General features: G+C 34.0%; 3 protein-coding genes and 1 long non-coding RNA gene across 5 annotated transcripts; 2 read left to right on the top strand and 2 right to left on the bottom strand.

The window, feature by feature from the left end:
• Positions 1-218: 218 nt before the first annotated feature.
• Positions 219-4,652, bottom strand: LOC110619780 (guanosine nucleotide diphosphate dissociation inhibitor At5g09550). Its single transcript, XM_021763330.1, has 13 exons — positions 4,566-4,652; positions 4,073-4,135; positions 3,873-3,959; positions 3,478-3,585; positions 3,212-3,384; positions 3,018-3,129; positions 2,728-2,808; positions 2,579-2,641; positions 2,188-2,289; positions 1,963-2,087; positions 1,623-1,833; positions 405-479; positions 219-275 (listed from the first exon to the last, which is right to left on the bottom strand). The coding sequence occupies exons 1-13, from the start codon at positions 4,650-4,652 to the stop codon at positions 219-221; spliced, it is 1,344 nt and encodes a 447-aa protein (XP_021619022.1).
• A 377-nt stretch (positions 4,653-5,029) lies between these two features.
• LOC110619123 lies at positions 5,030-7,414 on the top strand. 2 transcript variants are annotated; one of them, XR_002488594.1, is made up of 3 exons: positions 5,030-5,357; positions 5,693-5,836; positions 6,766-7,414. It is a non-coding gene; the product is annotated as an uncharacterized LOC110619123 (long non-coding RNA). The 2 variants fall into 2 exon arrangements; XR_006351187.1 differs by having other exon boundaries at positions 5,693-7,414.
• A 2,355-nt stretch (positions 7,415-9,769) lies between these two features.
• On the top strand, positions 9,770-11,057 carry LOC110619606. The gene is made up of 3 exons (XM_021763116.1): positions 9,770-10,111; positions 10,174-10,397; positions 10,556-11,057. The coding sequence occupies exons 1-3, from the start codon at positions 9,770-9,772 to the stop codon at positions 11,055-11,057; spliced, it is 1,068 nt and encodes a 355-aa protein (XP_021618808.1).
• Positions 11,058-18,826: 7,769 nt separating this feature from the next.
• LOC110619608 (F-box/kelch-repeat protein At3g23880) lies at positions 18,827-20,002 on the bottom strand. Its single transcript, XM_021763118.1, has one exon. It carries the CDS (start codon positions 20,000-20,002, stop codon positions 18,827-18,829), a length of 1,176 nt encoding a protein of 391 aa, XP_021618810.1.
• Positions 20,003-22,927: the final 2,925 nt, after the last annotated feature.

Here is a 22,927-nt window from a genome sequence, read left to right as displayed (position 1 = left end):
TAAACAGTTACCTTTAAAAAATTTCTTTTAGTACATTTAAAATACTATTTTTTTTTCTTCCAAAATGCACTATTATAGGATCCAAAACCACAATCACTATTGCATTAACCAATGAGAACAAAAAGAAATTGAAAAAAAAATATATTTTTGATAAGCAGAAACCACAATCACTATTGCATTAACTAATGAGAATAAAAAGAAAATGAAAAAAAAAAAAATTATTTTTCATCAGCAGAAACACTTGCAGAACTCAGGTCCACAGACAGATCAAGAATCTGAAACATACAACAAGGAAAATAGTTAGTAACCAGGAAATTTTCTGCAGCAAATCTTTTCTATGGATATCTATTGATTAATAGATTAGTTCTATCAGAAAAATCTTTATCAAAAAGCTTAAAGTTTACCTTTCCAGTAATTTTAGTGTACATTTCAATCACATCATCTACCGTGGTCTCAAAATGGGTAGTTGCATCATAACTCTGCAAAACATAATTTCAAAACTATATATTAAAATGTCTAGTTTTGCACTAAGTGTTCTAGGGGAGAGCATAAATCGGTCTGAACCGAAAAACCGAATCGAACCGATCAATTTCGGTTTAATGGTTCAATTAATCGGAAGGTTCGGTTAATATTTTTCAATTTATTCGGTTTTCGGTTCGGTTCGGTTTAAACGTGTTAAATAATCGAAAAACCGAAAAACCGATTTTATACATAGAAATACTGATTTTATATATATTTTTAAATTTTATATGGATTTTTATGGATTTTTTAAGTATTATTATTATGTATTCAAACAATATTTATTGATAAATTTATGTGAAATATTTATTAAATTATTCTACTGAAATTAAAAGCAGAAAATTAAAAAAAATTACAGATTTCGATTTGAATCGAACCAAACCGATTTTTATCGGTTCGATTCAGTTCGGTTATATTTTTATAATCGGTTTTTTCAGTTTTTAATATTTTTATACTTCGGTTTTCGGTTTTTACGGTTCGGTTCGATTCGGAACCGAACCGACCGATTGCACAACCCTAAAGTATTCCATTTTATTTTAGCTAGTTTATCTGCATACACAACCCTGACTAGAACAAAAGTGATAGAACATGGTTGTCAACCTAACTGGTTATTCCCATTCCAATTATATAAATTAGTTAGGTTATTTCCATTCCAATTATATAAATTAATAGTTCTAGCTGCACTCAATAGAGCATTTACCAATCTTCGTAGAAACTTCTATGCAAGAAATAATAATATCGCCAATTATAGCTCCTTAGATTTATGCACTTTGATTTGCATTACTATGGACTTAATACCTTATCCAATTTAAAATTCAATAGAGCATTTTCCAATCTTCGTAGAAACTTCTATGCAAGAAATAATAGTATCTTCAATTATAGGTCCTTATTTCTATGCAAGAAATAATAGTATCTCCAATTATAGCTGCTTAGATTTATGCGATTTGCATTCCTCATGAACTTAATACCATATCCAATTTAAAATTTTCAATCGATAGGTCTGTTTCCAATGTTCATACTCTAACCGTTGCATATTCCCAACAAGAATAGCTATCAAAAGGTAAATGATAGTGCAAATGTTGTGTCTGTCTATTTCTACTTACCGTAGATATGAAGCAGTGATCAACTTCATAATGGTTTGTCGGCACATATCTATCATAAGTGTCATAGAATATTTCATCTACAACGCCAAGCAAGTGAATTCCTGGCTTCAATTCTACCTCAGGATTGTCAGTCTCCGCTTCAGTTGAAACGAAAGCAATATATTTTCCCCTTGGAGCAACATTGTGGGAATAAGAACAACAGAAAAGATACCTGCAGAATGTCTAGAATGTCTCAGACTTACCTCCTGTTTTTAAAAAGCCAATATGCATAGGAGATACACAAGCAAGAAAATGAATTGAAGATAGCAAAAAAAGAGAAAGAGTAGTTTTCTTCGCATACATATCTGATTTACGACCTAGTTGCTTCTGTGGCAGAATAAGCTGGGCTGAGTGAGAATCACTAGTGTTTGGAATAGGATGGCTCATTATACATATAGCGCGAGCGACCTTTCCAACCTTCTTAACCTGTTTTATGTGTTGAAGGAAGGACAGATCAGAGAGAATTTATATACATTTATGTTGTTTCAGCACATCAACTAGTGTAATAAAGCAATTTAAGATTTACCTTGTCAGGCAAATATGATGGATCACAAACAATTTTCTTGCATTTAGCAGTCTCTCCTTCTGAAGTCACACCAATGGCTTTCCCATCTGCATCAAACTCTACCTGTCATCCAGAAAAAAGACACAAACATTAGCAGAAGCAAATATGACATAATTATGAAGACAATACTAGTGAAATTTATCTCTATTAGGCTCATACAAGCTGTGATGTTCATCAAGCTATTATCGATATAAATTATTTACAAATTTTTAGCAGGTCGGTGATTGTATGAGTTCAAAATTCAGCTTATGATTTTCCATATGAATAGAGAGCCCATTCAGTTATAAATTTTTTCAATTGCCATCCGAAAAAAGTATAACTTTCTAGTCACAACAGTATTATGTAGATTTACCTTGCATTCTGACTTGTTTAGCATGTAAGTTCCACCATATACTGCACTTAAGCGCGCAAATGCCTGCCAAAAACACCATGTCAAAACAAGATAGTCTTCTAACTAAATCTACTAAAATAAATAAATAAAATATGCAGATGGTAACAAACCTGAGGCAGTTCTCCAAGGCCATACATTGGATAGATATAAGGTGATCCTCCTTGAAAACGGGCTAACGATTCTGCATAGAGCTTCATTTATAAAAACAAATAACAAAGTATAGTTAGAAAATCATTTATAACATCTACTTAACAAAGTTGTGTGATATCTTCTATTGAAAACCTTTTAAGAATCAATAGGAAACGAAAGTTCATAGATAATTTTTCATTCTTTATTCATATTAAGAGAAGAATGATAATATTCAATATATATGAGAATGGTTAAAAGTTCAAATACACACCTTCATTCTCTTCACAAAGTCCAGAGCTGGTTGATCCAAGTAACTATCATCTAGGTGGAGTGCCAATGCATGACCAATAAAGTCAATTGTATCATCTTTTAGCCCATTTTCTCTACATTCAAAAGATAATAGCAAACATCAATCACTACCCAATTGCAGAAAGTGACAGAGAGGTATGCAAATAAAGCTCGTACGAAATAATCTCCCTTGCTGTAACTTTTGTCAAGTCTCGGCCATTATGAGATTTTGGATCATTTTCTTCATAGTCTCGAATATAAGTGAAGAAATTTCGAGCTCGAAACTTCTCAAAAAATCCCAGCAGGGGTGAATTGAATGCTTCAACATCATTTGCTGGGACTTTGTAGATCTGAAATTTATAATTACTTGTCCTAGAATCTTGATCAAAAGAATATATATTTCTTTTTGTACCCTATAAATTAAAAGTGCATTATATTCATACCTTTCCTTTATTGTACACAAAGCTACCATCAACAGCTTTCAAGTTAAGATATTTGGTAACATCAGTGTGGATAAGAACTCGAACTAAATTTCCATTGGCAATGATGAACTGCCAAAGCAAAAGGGAGAAAACATTAGAAAAATTGTTTGAATTATTGGTGCATTTGTGAAATTAAAGAGGGGATTTATTAAAAATTAAAATTTGAGAGGGCGATGATCTCTGTCAGACTCGTAGCTATTCATTAATAAATTTATTTTGCAGACTAACTAATATATAAATTTTGTGGTGCCCTCCTATGTTCAGATTTCCAGTTTCAATAAGGAAAACAAATAGAAGCAAGGAAATGGGAGATCTAAATATCACCAAAATGGCAATATCATGTACTCAATGCATACCTTAGGTATCATATCAACATTATATTCCTTACTTATACCCAGGCTTTCTGGAGGCTTCCCATCACTTCCCCTAAATCGCTTCCAAAGCTTCAATTAGAAAGAAAGTTAGAAAAGGAAATAGAAAATCAAATAAACAAAAATAAAATGATAAGAATATAATAAATAAAAGAATTCCACATTAGGGGTATGAGAGGAATCACCTGATTAAGATTGAGAGAGGTTGATTCTCCTCCATAATAGTCATTTTTATCCATATGCAACACCTATTTCAGATGAAGATTTACTAAATACTAAATACTGAATAATGTGGGTCCCATTATTATGGATGGAATAATTTCTATAAAATATGACAAGGAATGGACGCTGCTTTCCTTTTGCATATGTCATACTGAAAATCTCAATCTGGGTACTAAGGCTCATGAGGAGTTGAAGAAAACAAAGTTTTATGCATGTAGATGAGGAAGTGCAATGACAGCCTAAAATGGTTTTCAATGCAAGGAAAGGAAAAGAAGGAGGAGAGACTTATAACCTGCTTCTTCCATCCACACCAAGGACGTAAATAGTTTATATACAACGATAACTTAAATAAAATAAATTAATGATTTTTTTTAAGCATTAAAAAAATAATATACTTCCAAAACCCACCGCAGTCTGATTGTAAAATTAATAATTAACTATGAAAGGAAGATTTACCTTGAGTCCATCGACAGAGAGAAGGCCACTCAGAATGCATTCCTTGAGACCAGTACCAAGAACTATCACATCATATTCTTTATCCATGCTTGATCAATTTGCTAATTAATCGTAACTCAAACGAGAAGTGACAAATTAAAAAAAAAAATCTGTGTATGTTTTTTCTTCTGAGGAAAAAGGAAATTAAAAGACGATTAATAAAGATCTTGAAGTGATGTTCAGCGGGAATAAGATATGATAAGAGAATGAATTTTACTACACTTAAACTACAGTTTGATTGGTTTATTAGTTCAATTTTATTTATATTAAAATTTGAATATCATTATTAATAATTAAAATATAATATTTATATAAAATAAAATTAAAAATATTTAAAACTATTATTCTAATTTTCAAAAAAAAAAAAATGGTGCTAATTTATGTTAAAAAATAAATTATTATCCTAAAATAAACTCGCGTCTATCCTCCATCAAGCCGCCGCTCCCTTTCTGCCAGAGAACGCCACTGCCTCTCGCTGCTCAAGAAACGTGATCATAGTGCATGACAGACGCCGCTCTAGAAACGTTGATCAAGAAACACGGATACGACAGGCGTCGCTGGTTCATCCCGCGATAGCTCATCCCGTTGATCTGCAGCTCGCCTCCCTCTAGAGTCGTGCTCTGCTGCACATCCCGATCTAAACATATTTCTGCAGCTCGCCTCTCTCTAGTCTAGAGGTTGCAGAGATGGCGTCAATGGCTCCGGAAAGAAAACGAGAATCGTCTGATCCACATTATCAAAGAGGAGCACCAGGTTCATAGCTAATTCATCACTTTATGTTAATTTGTCCGCCCTTCTTTTGGATAAGCATTGGATTGCTAGTTAAATTTAGGTGTTTGAATAAATGCCAAAATCAATGTCCTAGTATCCTGAACTTAACAAGTTCTTATTTGGTTTTCTAAACCAAAATTTTAGGCCATAGTTATTGAATTTCACCTTAACTAGCGCTTGCAATTTTTTTTTTTTTTTTTGCATAATTTAATAGTTTTGGTGAAGATTAACCAATTCTTGATTCATATTTGGCAATGACTTTGCATAGGAGGGATTGAAGATTAACTGCTAAATGGCTATTTATTTCCCATTTTTAGTTGTTGAAGGTGCCTGTTTGCATGCCCGTGCATACTTCAACTTCAACTCCTATTGCAACTGGAGTTAAGGTGCCTTCTACCCCTGCTCTGAATTATGTGACGCTTGGATCTTTCAGTTGGGATCAGGATAATGACAAAGTCAAGGTAATTAATTTTACTAACAAGCAAAGAATTTGTTGTAGGATATTCTGAATTTCTGGCATAATCATTTTATCTTCTTTGGTTCTCTTCATTCTTTGAAGATTTTTGTCATCCTTATCATCGTTCTTATCATTATTCGAAGATTTGGTGTAAGAATGATCTTTATCATTCTTACTCTTTGAAGATATGCAAGTTATCTGCTAATTCATGACGTAAAAGTTATTTTTAGCTATGAGTTGATGGGACTACACACATCACTATGCTGTACTGAATTCTGATTAATGTAACTTCTACTTTTGTTTATATGATATTGCTGGATATGCCTGTTGATTTCTTGCATTGCCATGGTACTTAATTGAGGATAGGATTACATGTCTACATTTTTCTTTCTTCTGACTTTAAATGCTTGGTATCTTGTAGTTCAATTCATTTTACCTATTAGTTCTGCAGTTCTCTATTAAGGTTTGGTAGGTACATTTATATGTGCTGAGCAAAAGGGGCATGTCATAATATAGATGCAAATGTTGGTGGTTGTCTTGTTTGATTTGAAATTTGCATAATTTGTCTGCAGTTGAGTTATTACATTAAATTACTTAGTTCCGGAGTGCTAGATGATGAAAAGTTAGGAATTGGAAGGAAATGTTAATCAGAAGCTTTTGGATGTGAGTTAATAGAGAAACTGAAGCTGAGGAACTTGAATAGATAAATATAAAATATCCAACAGAGTTTTGACCTTGTTATTACTGCCAATAGTTGAAGATAAGCATAAATGGAAGACACAGATGATGTAATAGGTTTTATTGCTTGAATCATGGATTTGTGTGAACAATGGATCTTCTCCACTTTGGTGAGAGTTTTTAGGTGGCAGGGTCATTCCTAAATCATGTATGTGGAGTTTTAATGAATTTGTGTTGGTTGTGAATAACTTACAGAATATGTATGAAGAAGGGGATGGTGAAATAAAATGAACCATTGCACAAGCATGGGTCTGATGCAAGATCAGGCACAGCAGTTGATCCATTGCGGGGCTATCGCTAACCAAATTGGAATTCATTTAAAAGTTGGGATATCATTTTGGTACATGTTAATGTTTCCATGGTTTTTGTTTTATGTCTTAGTTCAATATTTTGGTATGATTATGCAGAAGATTAGCCAGCTCTTGCTTCAAGTCTTAGTTCAATTCATTTTATTCTCGCTTTATTTTCATTTGTTTTAATCGAAGTATTTTTGAGGGTTAAGTTTCCCTATAATTTCATCAGTAGGTCCAAATGCTGCTCTGCTATCATCCACTACCCTCTGAAGGCTGAAACATGTGCTGAGCATGATCCAAATAGCATATATCTTTTTGATTCAGGAGATCCGGTTCTCTATTCAGTGGCCACAAATATGTTTATGCTAGAACTGTGAAAATTTTACTTTGTTGGCATTGCAATTAGCTAAGGAAGGTGGTTTGATTGTGTAGAATTTTGTTGCTATTTTAGAACGTGTGATTTGCAGGTTCCAATCTCATTTTTAGTTGGCTTAAGTGTTTGCATAGGTTCCTATATTGCTACTGATTTTAATATATATTCTTTTTCATTTTCCTTCTATGTAAAATTGGATTCCAATCGATGGCCTTTTATTAGTGTTCTCTAAGGTAAGACTTAAAAGTTACAGTGCACCATGAGATTTTGGATCATTTTCTGCATACTATCTAAGGTAAGACTTAAATAGTAAGAATTTTAATATTCGAACTGTGATATGTAGATATAATCAAAATAATGCAAGTCATTTTTTATAAATAAAATAATTTTATTGTTTAATAAATTTATTGTTTAAGGTATTTGATATTTTATTATTATCTTTTAATAAATCGGATGATAAGTTAATTATCTTTAATAAACATCATATTATTCTATTTTTTAATATTATCAACATTAAATATTTTAATATTTATATAGTGAATTTTTGTAATTTTATAAGAGTAGAGAATGTTATTCTACTTAAATTAGAGTTTTATTGGTTTTTAGTTAAAATTGCTAATGTTTAAAATTGATTTATGATATTATGATTTATCACTTTAATAATTTATAATTTTTATTTTATAAGTTTAACTTGTACTAATCTTTTGAATTATTATCCATTTTAATAAAAATTATTATCCACTTTAAAGTTTAAATATATTTTTACTAACCAAAAGACTAATATATATATATATATATATAAACTTAAGCATCTCACTAATAATTTATATTATAATAACTATTTTAATATTTCCATTAAAAAATTGAATTGTCATCATCATACGATTGAACTGAATTATCACTTATTATCGATTATCACTTATTATTGTGCAATATTTTTTTTTCATTTAAAACTTGTATATAATAATTTAATATTATAAATAATAAATTTATTTCAATAATATTATCTTAATTTTGATTTTTTATTAATGTATATAAACAAAATTTTAAATATTTACTTATAATAAATATTAAATTTTCAATTTAAAATTTAATATAATTATTAATAACTAAAAGAACACCACATTATCTAATAATTTTATATTATCAAATTATTTATATTTTGATTTTCCTTTAATTATAAAATTAATTATATAATTATCAAATTATTACTTTAATAATTTATAATTTTTATTTTATATGTTTGATTTCTATTAATTTTTAGAATTATTATCCACTTTTACTAAAAGTTATTATCCAATTTAAAATTTAAGTACCATTCTTAATTATGACCGTTGGGCCACTGACACTCGGTCCTTACTGGAGAGGGAGGCCCAAACCCATCAGAGTTCACTGTGCAAGTTGGCCCATTAGCGCGTAACCCAGTTCACAATTGAGCAAGTCGGACTGACCGGGACTCGAGCTGATCAAAGAGGGATTCAGCTCATCTAACATGATGGAGGAGTAGGGGAGCAGGCTCAGCTATGCCACGGCCCTATCAGCATGAGCACTGAAAGGGAATTAAATGGCCGCCTGACGATGGTGAGAAGGCAAGTACGCTCTTACGTATGGCTCTGTATGATAGCGACAGATAGCACTATAACAGAGTGACGGTTATGTATCACTAGAGAATAAGGGAAAAAGAAATAAACGAGAAAGGCGTGAACCATTCAGACTAAACTCACTCACATAGACCAAAACCCTATCTTCTTCTGGATATCAGATCATTAATTGGCGCCGTTTGTGGGGAACGAAGGAGATCTTTCCGTTATTGGAGTTTCCATTCTCATAACACCCATTGAGATTCACATGACCAATTACAATGAAAACCATACCACCAATATCCCAAACGACTTGAGTTCCACTCATGAAGGTCCGCAATTCTCATTCTCCAGCCCCATAACTCCATCAAACTAACCACCCGTATTGTTTAACCCCTCGCCAAGCTCGGCAGGGAACGCACCCAGAACCATCCTATTTGACTAAGAGCTGCAAAACATGGCTTTCCAATTCCAAAACACTGCCCACTGGCGGGGCAATGCTGCAGCAGAGGGGTCTTAATACCTAGCTGAATATACCGTGACCGAAGGCTTCAATGCCAACGAACCCCAACTCACCTTAAACCATCAAGTGCTGCAACAAAGCAACCGAAGGACGGTCAAAAGAAGTGGAAAGGCCGGTAGGGAAAATGAGTCTGTGGCTAGAGCAAGAGGCCGGATGGTAAAAGAGCTCATAAAAAAACGATAAAGTTGAGAGCTATTCCACCAAGCCAATGAGAAGGTCGGAGAGTGAAGAGTTGGAGAGAGGATACCGCCTAGAAAAGAGGCCGAAGCATGAAGAAACGGATGTAGACCAAAAGCTGGAAAGGTTGAAGGAACATCTCCTAGCTAAACTAGGGGCACAAGACAACGGTCACACCCTGTTGCCTACATCCTCCCCGTTCTTAAGATGAGTGCAGCAAGAGACCATTCCAAAGAAGTTTATGATGCTGCCGATGGCAGCCTATGACGGCACGGGAAACCCCCAAGAACACATCCTGAATTATAAGACGTTTATGGAGCTCCAGACTCATTCGGACGCCCTGATGTGCAAAGTCTTTCCTACCACCCTCACAGGACCAGCTCGAGTGTGGTTTAACAGCCTAGAAGCAGGAAACATTAAAGGCTTCACGGACCTGGCGAACATCTTTATCAGTGGATTCATTGCGGGAGTCTTGGCGGAAAGGAAAACGAGTTACTTGGAGACAGTCCGACAGAGAAGGAATGAGTCTCTAAGAGAATATGTAGCCAAATTCAACTCGGAGACCCTGCAAATCCCTGAACTAGACAAGGCAAGGGTAGTGGAAGCCATGCAGAAAAGGACCACATCTCTTGATTTTTTGGCACATTATGTATGAAGCTGCCCATTACCCTGGCTGAACTGATGAAACGGATTGAGAAGTACATCAGGCAAGATGACGCCTTGACCACGAGTAGGTTCGCTAGAGAAATAGGGGACAGGGGAAAGGCAGTGGAGGATAGACGGCCTGAAAGGCAAGAGAGAAGACAAAACCGAGAGCCAAAGATGCACAAACAATCATGGGAAAGGAAAAAACAGAGTTTGTATCAGCCCAGATCCCTGAGGTAATCACTCTTTTAAATGTATCTAGAGTCGAGGTGTTTGTGGCTATAAAGGACAAAGATTTTCTACAGTGGTCTAAATCCATGAAAGCCGAGGCCTGCCGAAGAGATCCAGACAAATACTGCCAATATCATTGAACACATGGCCACGACATCAATAGTTGCTACCAGCTGATAAATGAGATAGAAAGACTCATTAAGAGAGGGCATCTCAAGAACTTCGTGAAAAAATCAGAGGGGGAGAGACCTCAACAGAATGCGGTGGCAGAGAGACCTCACAGGCAGGAGGCAAGAGCCGTGAATGACGGCTCCAGTGGGACGATCAACATGATCGTGAGAGGAACAGGAGGATGGATGAGCATGAGAGGAAAGAAGAGGAACAAAAGTAGAGAAGGAAGCAGCAATGAAGTCATGCAGATAGTAGAACACTCCTCGTTGACCATCTCTTTCTCTCCAGAAGATGCCCATGGAGTTCAGATGCCTCATGACAACGCCTTGATCATTGAGGCTGTCATTCACAACTTTCGGGTTCGCAAAGTCTTGGTGGATGATGGGAGTAAGGTAAATCTGCTGCCTTACCGAGTCTTTCAACAAATGAACATTTCGGAGAAGCAGCTGGTTAGGGATCAGGCCTCAGTTAAGGGGATAGAACGCCATAAATAAGGTTAAACCTTGATAAGTTACTAAATAATGGAGAAAAAAATAAAATATTGTTCATAACATCATCTTTATTCATTGCTAATTGCGACTGTCACTTTAAGGGTGTTTTTATAGTCTCCAAACCCTAATTCTATTGTAGGAAGGTTAATTACTATATAGGAAGGATATCTAGTCAAATAGTCAAACCTAAATTACATTAAATATCATTTTCCTAAATTATCTTGGAGAAATCTCCTTCCTAAATGGGTTGCATAAATTTGACTTATAATATAGGCAAAATTAATTTAAAATAAATATCACAAAATACTAAAATACCAAAATAATAAAATTGGTCTAAATGCAATTTGGCCATACATGCATCATACGATATGAAATTGTGTTGCGTGTCTACATGTGTTGAAGAGTGTGTTGCTTATTTCCTTATTCTTCCATACTTTCCAAATATAGTTCTCATCTCATAAGTCTTGAATTAAGCGATGGTAGCTTGATTTGTCATGATTTGGAGTTTTTCATTTTAAATTTTTGAAGTATCGTGTCAATTCCTTACTCGTATCAAATCGCACTGATCAAGCCAAAATTAGTCCTATTTTTCATGTTGTTATTAATGTTGAATTGCACATTTTGTACCTAATTTTGTGACCTTTATCTTATTTTGGAGAAAATGGTGTAAAAGGATGATTTGTTGAAAAATGACCTTAAAACTGTCCAAAGAAAGTAGAAGAGACCAAGCCTGGTTTGCCCAAACCAAGCTACAGCTGAAATGGGAGAAGGATGTGAATAGCGCAGACTTGCTGTTTGACCAGATTGTTTGCTCAAGCAAACTAGGCAAACATACCCTGCAGAACAGAAGTAGAGTGATGGACAGCACTAAAACAAACTGTTTGAATCGGCTGTTTGCTCAACCAAGTCGGGCAAACAAAACTTGCGACAGCAGAAATGCGGGAAACTTAAAATTCAAACCTTCAAGAAGTCTATCCTTCCCCAAACACATGAAGACAATTCAGCAACTCTTCAAGACAACTCAGCACCCTATTCCGCCTATCAAGGAAGCCAAATCTCAAGAAGATTTAATTGTCTTCAAAGAATCCAACTCCAAATAGGAAAAGAACTTCATCAAATCAAGGAAACTTAGGGCAGTATAGTCAGCTATATATAGAGGGCCAAACCAGCAACAAAGAGAACATCATCTTCGGAATTCAGTACAGCAACCGCGCACACACCTCCAGCCGGCCGATTGGCCATTCTTGCTTTCTTTCTTTGATTTTTATGTTAGTTTCAGCTATGAGTGGTTGAAACCCCTTTTTCTAGTTGAAGATTAGGTGAAACTTCAATTTGTTTATGGATTGGGAGATCTGAACTTATTATGTTCTTTTTTTATTTATTAATATTTATGCAATTTCATGCTTAATTCTATTGTTGCTTTGTTGTTTAGATCAATAGGGCCCATTGATTCTTGATTGTGAAGTGATAATTTGTTAGTTTGGATAGTTTAAATCCGTAATTGCTTGAATTATTCAAACACAAGTAACTCTTGGTGTAAAAATCAAGGAGATTGCATAATCTAGTAATATCACCCTACGTTCGGGTAGCTAGAATTATATCTCTCTATTTCTTAATGCAATTGACAGTTGAATGAATGTAAAACTCCAAGGATGTTCTTTGGCAACTTGTTGATCAGTGATTAATTAGAGAATATTTCCTAGTTAATCTATGCTTAAGAAGGGATATGGTGGTGAGAAATGTCTTCCACCCCCATAACTAATTTATTGAGTCAAATAAAAGAATGTAAGTGTCAATGATCAATCCCAACAACTGAAGTGGATCCAATTTTTCAACTAGACTTTTCTCATTATTGAATTCTCTTTACTTTATTATTTGCTTTACGTTATAGCTTTTACTTTTAGTTTAGTTCATCAATCTCAAAACCCCCTTTTATTTTATTTTCAGTTTATTTATTTGGTCTTGATAAGAAAAATAAGTGAGTATCAATTCCCTATGGATTCAATCATTTTACCACTATTTACAGTTGTAAAATTGTGGATAGCCAAAAAGATTATTTTGACCGGTTTCGACAACCGCACAGTCATGCACCTTCATAAAGGTCAAAGGATTGTGATACTAAAGAGGCATTATAGTCGAGTCAATGCAACCTTCAGCAGTATGCCCGTACCTTCACAAAAACTCACCTTCAGTTGCCCTTCATAAATCATGATGGTATCCTTCATATAGATCTGGGTATCCTTGAAATAAAGAAAGAAAGTTTCCCATTCCATATCTTCCGAAGATGGTAGTCGCAAACATAAAAGAGAAAGGATGATTCTTATACAATGGCATAGCTGGCAAAGTCTTTAATATGGACCAAAGAATAAGGCCACCATTATGACCAAGGGAAGGCAAAACGATACAAACAATCAAATTCTGCCACGTAATAAAAAAGATAAAACATCACATTCAAATCTGAAGAATCAAAGACCAGCGGGAGGCCTCTGACGTTACATAACAACCACCTAAAGTAAGCCATAAACTGTTACCACGAGATAGATCCACGTGGCAAGGATCTGGAACTTGGGAAATACAGTCCATCCCGAAGGAAGAAAGATTTGAACACCATAACACTTGGTGCATCATCAAGACTTATCCTTTCTTTGAGTAGGCGAGACTTAGCATGAAATTACCATTAACAGGTACAGCCCATCGTATTTCTATTATACCTATAATCGCAGAATTATCAACTTATTAGCTGGTGATATCCCTTGTTAAGTTGCTGGACATATCAATATTGGATAATCAAGAAAGATTATATTTATTTCCACTTTCTTATAATATAAAAGGCAAAGAATTATAAAGACAAATGTACGCTATTTTCTACTATTACTCAAGTTCTAAGCAGTTCATTGCATCCTCTCTATTTTTCAGCATACTGACTTAAAGTGTCGGAATAGCTGTCGTGGACACCCACCACTATCTCACGATTTCTTTCTTATAAATTCTAACTAACCACAACATAACTTCACGATTTCTTTCTTATAAATTCTAACTAATCACAATATAACTTCACTCCGGCCATGATTTATGCATCGATTATTGAAATGATTAATTACAGTTTAATAACTGGTAAACATGGCTTTTAGTTAGTTAGAATTAAGTTGCCTTAATATTGCGAAGTTATTGCGAAGTGAATTGAATCAGTATATTTAACATAAAATGGACATATGAAGAGCGTCTAATTCTTAATTTTATTCTTCAGAAGAATTTTTAGTTATTTTTTTAAGGTTTTTTTTTAAATTTAAACTTAACTAATTTTTCTCAATCTTGTTATTTTTTTTAACATGATTAGTTATTAACATAATTACAATAACTAATAGCTAACTATGTATACATACATAACCATAGGTAACCATAGTTATCTATGTGTTAAAGTGAGATTCACTTTAATATTTAAGGATGACATATATCACATCAAATCAGTAATCATACACTCTTTAAATTAAAATAAAATATTTATAAAAATTTTAATTTTAAATTAATTTATCAAAGTTAAAATATTAGATTAAATTACCAAATCACGTGAAATTTTAAAATTTTACGGGAAATTGGCTTAAGATATAATAATTGTTGAATGTCCTTTATATAATACATAATCAGAATAAGATGTACTAATATAAAAAGAAAAGAAAAATGTGTTATTTTACCAGTTTTAAATATATAAATTGCAATTTCTACAATAAAGTATAAATTATGTCTTTAATATTTGTCAATAACCATAAAACTGAAAAGTAAAATACTAGGTGGTAATTATATATCCCCAACCAGAGGCGGAGCTCCATTGGAGCCTAAGAGGATGATGAGCCCCTCAAGCCCCAATATCTCCTATTAATTTTTTATTTAAAAAAATTATTGTATAATAATTATTGAATATAAAAATAAATATAATAAGAAGATATTGATTTATTTAATATTATAAAATTAATTAAATTTAATATAATCTTATTAATTAAAGTTGTACTATAATTTTTTTATTAATTAATGTTTTTATAATTTTTTTAATTTTTTTATAAGAAATCATAACAATCATTTCTAAATTCAATTTCATTTCTCATGTGATGAAATTAATTATGAATTTCACTTTAAAATAAATTTAGACTTAAATTTTAATGATTAGACTTAAAATTAGATATGATTGTCTTTCTGTTTTAGAATCACATTTGATTTTATTTAATAAAATTTTATTAATACAATTAATAATTTTATTTTTTAAAAAGAAAAACAATGGAATCCGTTGAGATATGTAAAACAACAATTTTCAATCATTATCTTAAACCTACTTTTTGTACCTCTTTTCTCTTTTAAACTTTTTAACCACTGACTTATTACATTTTTATGTTGGGAATTTTATGTTCAATGTTGAAATTATTATTTTATTTATTTAAAAAATTAAAAATTAGGTAAAAATTATCCTTTTCATTTTGTAATATGGAGTTTATATAAGACGATTTTTTTTTTAATCAATGCTCAAAATTAGGGATGTAAACGGGTAGGGTACCCGCAAAATTGAGAGTACCCAAACTCGAACCCGATTATATATACAATTCTTGAACCCGTCCCAAACCCGTTTAATATTTTAATTTTACTATCCGAACCCGTCCCAAACCCGTTTAACAATACCCGAACAATACCCGCACAATACCCTAACCCGATACAAACCAGCAACTCAGCAATTCAACAAATAATTTTTTTAATTCAATTCAATAACAAAACCAAATAAATTATCTAACAGTTGCACAAACCAGTAGGAGGAGAAATGTTCAATGACAATAACAAGCAACTCAGCAACCCAGCAAATAATGATTTATAATCAAATAATTAGATTAATTGTCCGTAAATTTTAAAAATCAACAGTATTATATTAATCAAATAGCAAATAATTAGATTTTTTAACATATCCAAATAATCAGATTAATAGTTCATAAATTATAAAATTCTTTAAGAATATACACATAAAAAATCTTGAAACCTGAAGAGAGTTATAGTCAAAGTAGATGTCACCGATTGAGGAGAAAAGAGTTGTCTCTGGCGTCAATGAAGTGTGGGGAGAGAAGCCTAAATCGAAAAGAGTAGATTTCACCCGACTGGGGAGAGAGAAGGAGATATCGCCGACGCCGACCGGGCAGAGGGAAGAGTTGTCTTCAACTGGAAAGTCGGAGATGTCGCCGCTGGAGAGAGAGAAGGAGATATTGCTGACGGGGGAGAGAGAAGATTTATCGTCGACTGGGGAGAGAAAGAAGACGTCGCCGGTGACGACTGGGCTGCCGGCAGTAGTCAGTGAAGTAGGGGAGAGGTGCGACTGAGAACTATGGGAAGGGAAGCGAGGGAGAGAGAGAGACGTAGACGAAGAGAGAAAAGAGTAAAATGAAAAAATAAATGAGGGATTAGGGTTAATTTTGTTAGTATAGTTAATCGGGTTCGGGTAACGGGTATCCGATCACCTAATCCCGAATTCTACCCGAATCCGAGACGGGTAAAATTTTTCAAACCCGAATCTGCCCAAATCCATTTTGTAAAAACTCAAATCCGTCCTAATAGGGTTTGGGCGGATCGGGTACCCATAAAAACCCGCCCGTCTACCATCCCTACTCAGAATGCATTAAAACAAAGTTCTGAAGGGCAAGTACAAGGATGTAGACCCATAAAGGACCCGAATAGAAAACGGTGAGCTAGCAAATCCTTATAAACAAGCCCAAAACTAAAAAGCCCAACTCTAAGAAACCATCCTTTGCCAACCCGTGGAAGACTCTGAAAACTCATCCAGATCACCCAACAATCGCCGACTGCCTTCATCCATCTTCTCCGTCAAGCCAGATTAGAAGGCTGCAATCAGAACTTCTCCAGAAACCTTCAAAACTCGAAGGATACAAGTCGAAGGAGCTCGAACAGACACTCAACTGCAAGCTCTATCTCTCAGTCGATTTCTCTCTGCCACTTTGGACGGAAGGAATCTTTTCTTCCCCTAATCTAGTAGTTGGTTATCCTTCTCAACTGCAAGTCTATTTAATTAAAGAAGATTAAATTATTTAAATGTAAAAAAGACTAACATACTTGTAGGGATGTAAACGGATAGGGTACCCACGAAAATTAAACTATCCGAATCCGAACCCGATTTATATTAGTAATATCCGAATCCCCGAATCCGATTAAAAATTAATTTAAACTATCCGAATCCGTACCAAACCCAATTATTATTACCCGAATAAAACCCAAACCCGTTTAATTTTATATATTTTAATTAATAATTTATATAAAAAATATTTCTCATTAATAATTTTCATTTAAAAAATCTAATATTTCTAAAAAATATTTAAATTTAAAATTTAAATAAAAATATATAAAAAAATTTATTAATATTATTATAAAATATATTTTTTATATTAAATTAATTATTTATATAAACGGGTTCGGGTGGTAGGTACCCTGTACATAAAACCCGAATCCGATCCGAACCCACAACGGATATTATTTTTAAAACCCGAACCCGTCCTAAACCCGATTATAACTATCTAAATCCATTCTATTAGGGTTCGGTCGGATCGGGTACCCGAAAATACCCGATCCGTTGCCATCCCTACATACTTGTTAACTAATTAGAGTTAATAATTAGAGAAATAAACTCATACCCTTATTTGTGTTTAACTAAAATATGAATAAAATTAGAATTATCTAACAAAAGATGCACCAAGTGAATTCCATTGGTGCTAAAAAAATTTCAATATTGGCAAAAGCTAATTAATGAGAATTATTGCTTGTATGAATAAATGAATTTCAATTTAATTTGTATTTGTATTATTGTTTCTTAAATTTTAGAAAAAGTTTCCCCTGATTTAAGAAAAACCGAGCAACCCAAAAATCTTCACCATGTCTAATAAGAACAACCGACTGAGAAAATAAGAAATTGCATACTGAATGAAGATAAATTTCATTTGATGCACTAGAGTTCCTTAGGGATACCCAATGAGCAAAATGTAAAGTTTCTCACGCATTTTATCGAACAAACTCCTAGCATTAATTCCAAAATTGAAATCCAGTTTTAACTTCTTTCAATAAGGCCAGCTTTTGCATATCATAAAATTGGCAAGAGGAATAATAAGGTTACCAATAACTAGCACACATTAACATATTTAAAAAGGAAAATAATCAAAATCTCAGGGCTTTTGCCATCGCCATCGCAGTCTCTTAGTAGCAAATATTCAGAATTTGCTGACTGTTAACACCAAAAGGCCACCATTTAATCTTAACACTAACGCTCATATCCCGCAGATAGCTAGTCCATTACCTTCGTATATGATTACGAGAAAAGGAGATGGATATAGATTCAAATATGGCTACCGGAAGGAAAGTGGGGATATAGATTCAAATATAGCAGGTTTGAGTTTTGCAGAATAGTTGTAGGCAGAATGAGATAAGCACGAACTTAGCTGTTCTGGGATTTATAAGCTGTTGCAAAGAATTTTGGTGAATTCTCATATCAGAATATAAATGTGGATAAATTCATGATGACTTGCAGAAGGGAGAACAGTGAGCAGGCAGGAAGGAAGAACATGATCTTTAGCTATATGGATAAGTCATGTAAGAACAAAGTGCAATCTCAGGATTCACGAACTGACTGACATCAATATATTGCTTTTCAATATTGATTTTTTTTTTGTTTTGGTTTTAATGCTAGCACAAGCAGAGCAAACTCATAGTTCAATATTGATCTTAAAGACCGAGTTGCTGCCCTATGCTTCTTTTGATTGTCCACTTGCTTTGTCAATTACCATCCGTGAACTAGAGCTAGATGCATCCACCTCCAATTTGGCCATTAAAACTAGACTATCCACAAAAATATCAAAATAGGAGTAGTCGGCTTTGCCTGAAATCCCTGTGTCAGAGATTTCTTCTGTTTTAAAGTCGTACAGAACTAGCAGTCCACTTATTCTTTCCAACAGAACCTCCTCATTTTGCCTAAATGCAACAAACCTTCCTATTCCTTCCAGATGTGAAGTACTAAAAAGTTTGGTCCAGGTCCATGACCCTGAAACACCATTTTCAGCGATCCTCCAAACTGAAAACGAACGTTCAAGCCCAATCTCTTTAACAAAAGCAACCAGTAAAAGTGACCCATCAAATACTGCAACATCCATGAAGACATATTTGTTAACCAAGCAATTTGGTATCTCCATTTCCCTAAAAACTTCCTCTCCCAAATCAAACGACACAATAACTTCCTGTTCACCACCCCCGTTCCCCGGCTTAGAGGCAACCCAATGACAAGCTCCATTCACAAAAGCAGCGCTTGTGAACGGTCGGATGGAAGATTTCAGATCATATTCAACATCATTTCTCCAATACCTGTTTTTCGAACTGTATATCTCAACCAAAGGGGGACTAAAAATGCGGACATTATCTGCCATATACACTATTCTCACAAATTTATAATCATCAGATTTGGAATCAAAACCAAACCCAAGTGAGTAATAACAGAATTCTCCATCTGCATTAAGCTTAACTTCAGGACAAGGTATTGTAACAATCTTTCGAACGCTGGGGTTCCATAAAGCAACTCTATTAGGGTACACGCCACGAATATCATCAGATAGGCATAAAACCCCATTACAAGAACCCACTATATTAACAAGATGGCTCAAGCTCGTCCATGGGCAATCGAATTCCTCAACAGGTTTTCCAGGGAAAGACTCTTTTGTGTATAGCAAATAATGTTCAGTCCCTCCGTCAGCACAATACATGATAAATCGGTTTCTTTCTGTGCTTTTCTTAAGGTGCTTTGATATGAATAAAGGATCTGTGATTATAGAGTCCCAAGCTTTACAAACGCACCTGCACTTCAGGAGTAATTTCACTGGAGAGCTTGATAGCACTTCTATAAGCAAGTCTTTAGGAAGAAGATCGAACATCTTCTTTGAGTTCGCTCCGTCTGCTCTTTCTACTTTGAATTCTTGGTTCTTGATGCCTCTGCTCTGTTTTCTCTGATTTCTTGGTTCTCGTTTTCTTCGAGTTCTTGGTTGCTGCGTCTGCTCTTGTGATCCTAACTAATATACTTTATTTTATAACCAAGTGATTGGATTAATAAAAATAAATATCATTAACATAATTATTTTTCTAACTATATATTTACGCTCTAACGATATTAACATAAGGATGTGTTGAGCTCTTAATTAACTGGAAGTCAACTGAATCATAGGTGACTTAAAGAGCAGACGTGGGTAGGGATGTCAACGGAAGTGGTATTTTCGGATATCCGATCCGACCGAATTCTAATAGAACGAATTTGGGTAGTTCTAATTAAGTTTGGGATGGATTTGGGTTTTAAAAATAATACCCGTTACGGGTTCGGATCGGATTCGAGTTTTATGTACTGGGTATGCAGTACCAGAACCCGTTTATATAAATAATTAATTTAATATAAAAAATATATTTTATAATAATATTTATAAATTTTTTTATATATTTTTATTTAAAAATTTAAATTTAAATATTTTTTAGAAATATTAAATTTTTTAAATGAAAATTATTAATAAAAAATATTTTTTATATAAATTATTAATTAAAATATATAAGATTAAACGAGTTCGGATTTTATTCGGATAATAATAATCGGGTTTTGGACGGATTCGGATAGTTTAAATTAATTTTTAATCGGGTTCGAAATAGATTCGAATATTACTAATATAAATCAGGTTCGGATTCGGATAGTTTAATTTTCGCGGGTACTCTACCCGTTTACATCCCTAGACGTTGGTTTGTGATCAAAGTAGGATCAACATACTAGATTAAGAAAAGAATTAATTTTATTAATTTCATCTTGTGTAAGTTTAAAAAATTAGGCCTAATGATTGAAAAAAGTAATTTTTTTTATGTGCTTTTTTACTCAACAAGCTGTGTTAGATCTCGGAATTGCTGGCCAATTGATGTCTATTATTCATCAATTGCTCGAAAGTTTAAATAGCCTGCAACCCCTAATCACCGTCGCGAGATTGGTTGTCACTACCATGACCATCCTCAATGTTAGGCATTGTAGTGAAAGTAAAACTCAGGATATGATACCAACTAAAGCAACAAGCAACTAAGGAATTCAAGCTCGCAATGAGAATATGAAAGTAACTTAGCACAGGCTAAGCCAACAAGGTTGGTTTATGATAAAATTTAAAAGGAATAAACCTTTGAAAATATATTGATGATATGCTTATTAATAAATGATATGACTCTAAAAACTATTGGCATAATTTATTTTATAAGAAAAAAAATTTAAAATTCATTCTTATAAAATCATCCATAATTTTAATTTCACTTATAAGTTAAATTTTTTAATTTAAAAAAATTAAATTATTTCTTTTTAAAAAACAATTATTGTTAAAAAAGAAATTAATTTAATTTAATTCTTACAAAATTTTAGTTACAAACCGAGAGTTAGGTTGCAGAAGAGATCTACTAACTCTTTAAAAATGCTTCTGGAAGATTTTTTGATGACTAAGTTTGCTTGTATGGAAGGACATGATAAGACTAGTAATTTGACCATTTGCTCTAATTACCAAAAGAGATATTTTTTTATTAATTCTCTTGTTTGGAATTAAAAATTTTTAAATTTTTAATTAAGCAAACTTCATTTAAAAAAATTGAAAACACTAATGATTTTATAAATATTTATTTGCATTCTATTCTTAGAAAAATGCTTCTTGTTACAAGCTGTGTATAGAATCAAGATTAAAACTCTTATAAGAGATACATTACTTTTTGATAATTGTCGAACTTCTGACACTCGGACTGAGTCCGGACTCTAGAGAAGGATATAGACCAAAAACTCATTAGACACCTCTGAGCAGACCGGCCCAATATCGCGCCATCTAGCCTGTGACTAAAGTAGGCCGGACTGACCCCATGCTCAGGTCCACCAGATGAGAGTCTAGCCCGGTGACATAATGGAAGGTAGGAGAGCAGGCCCAGCTACCTCGCAGTCCTATCAGTATGCACGCCGAGGAGAATTATATGGTAACCTGACAGAGAAGGGTATGCTGGTACGCCTGTACATATGAGTCTAAGTAACAGAGACGGGTGGCACTGTAGCAGGGTGGCGATTATACATCACTAGAGGACAAGGAAAAAAGGAATAAAAAGGGGAGACATGATCTTCCCAGAAAAAGCTTACACTTATACTGTAAACCCTATTTTCTGGATCTCAAAACATCAATTGGCGCCATCTGTAGGAACGAAGGAGATATTTTTACCACCGGAATTCCATTTTCATAACACCCACTGAGATCCACATGGCAAACCACAACGAAAACCATACTAACAACATCCTAAACGACCTGAGCTCTGCTCAAGAAGGTTAGCAGTTCTCATTTTCTAGTTCTACAACCCCATCAAACACACCACCAGTACTGTTCAATCCCTCGCTGAGCTCGGCAGGGAATCAACCCAAAACAACTTTATCTGACCAAGAGCTGCAAACCATGGCTCTTCAGCTATAGAGCATTGCCCACTGGCTGGGGCAAATGCTGCAGCAGAGGGGTCTCAATACTCCATTGAACATACCCCCTGTAGCCAAAGGCTTCAACGCCACCGAACTCCTGTAACAGCCCGGAAATCGGACCGCTACCGGCGCTAGGATCCAGATCGGCTTAAGGCCGCCGGGACCCGTAGCAAGCCTACTGTGAACTCTGTGTACCTGATAAATCCCATACATGATTATACATTTCCATAAAAATTTTGAACTTTTCTCTATATACCAGGCTTAACCTGAGCATGCTCTGTATGCACTCTGAAAGTGATACCTACTCTGGTACCATACAGAAACTATAAACATAAAAACCCCTTACTGG

Source organism: Manihot esculenta, chromosome 7 (assembly GCF_001659605.2).
Source record: "Manihot esculenta cultivar AM560-2 chromosome 7, M.esculenta_v8, whole genome shotgun sequence".
Classification (NCBI taxonomy): Eukaryota; Viridiplantae; Streptophyta; class Magnoliopsida; order Malpighiales; family Euphorbiaceae; genus Manihot; species Manihot esculenta.
The sequence above is the reverse complement of the archived record's forward strand: the minus strand, read 5'-3'. Positions and strand labels throughout refer to the sequence as shown.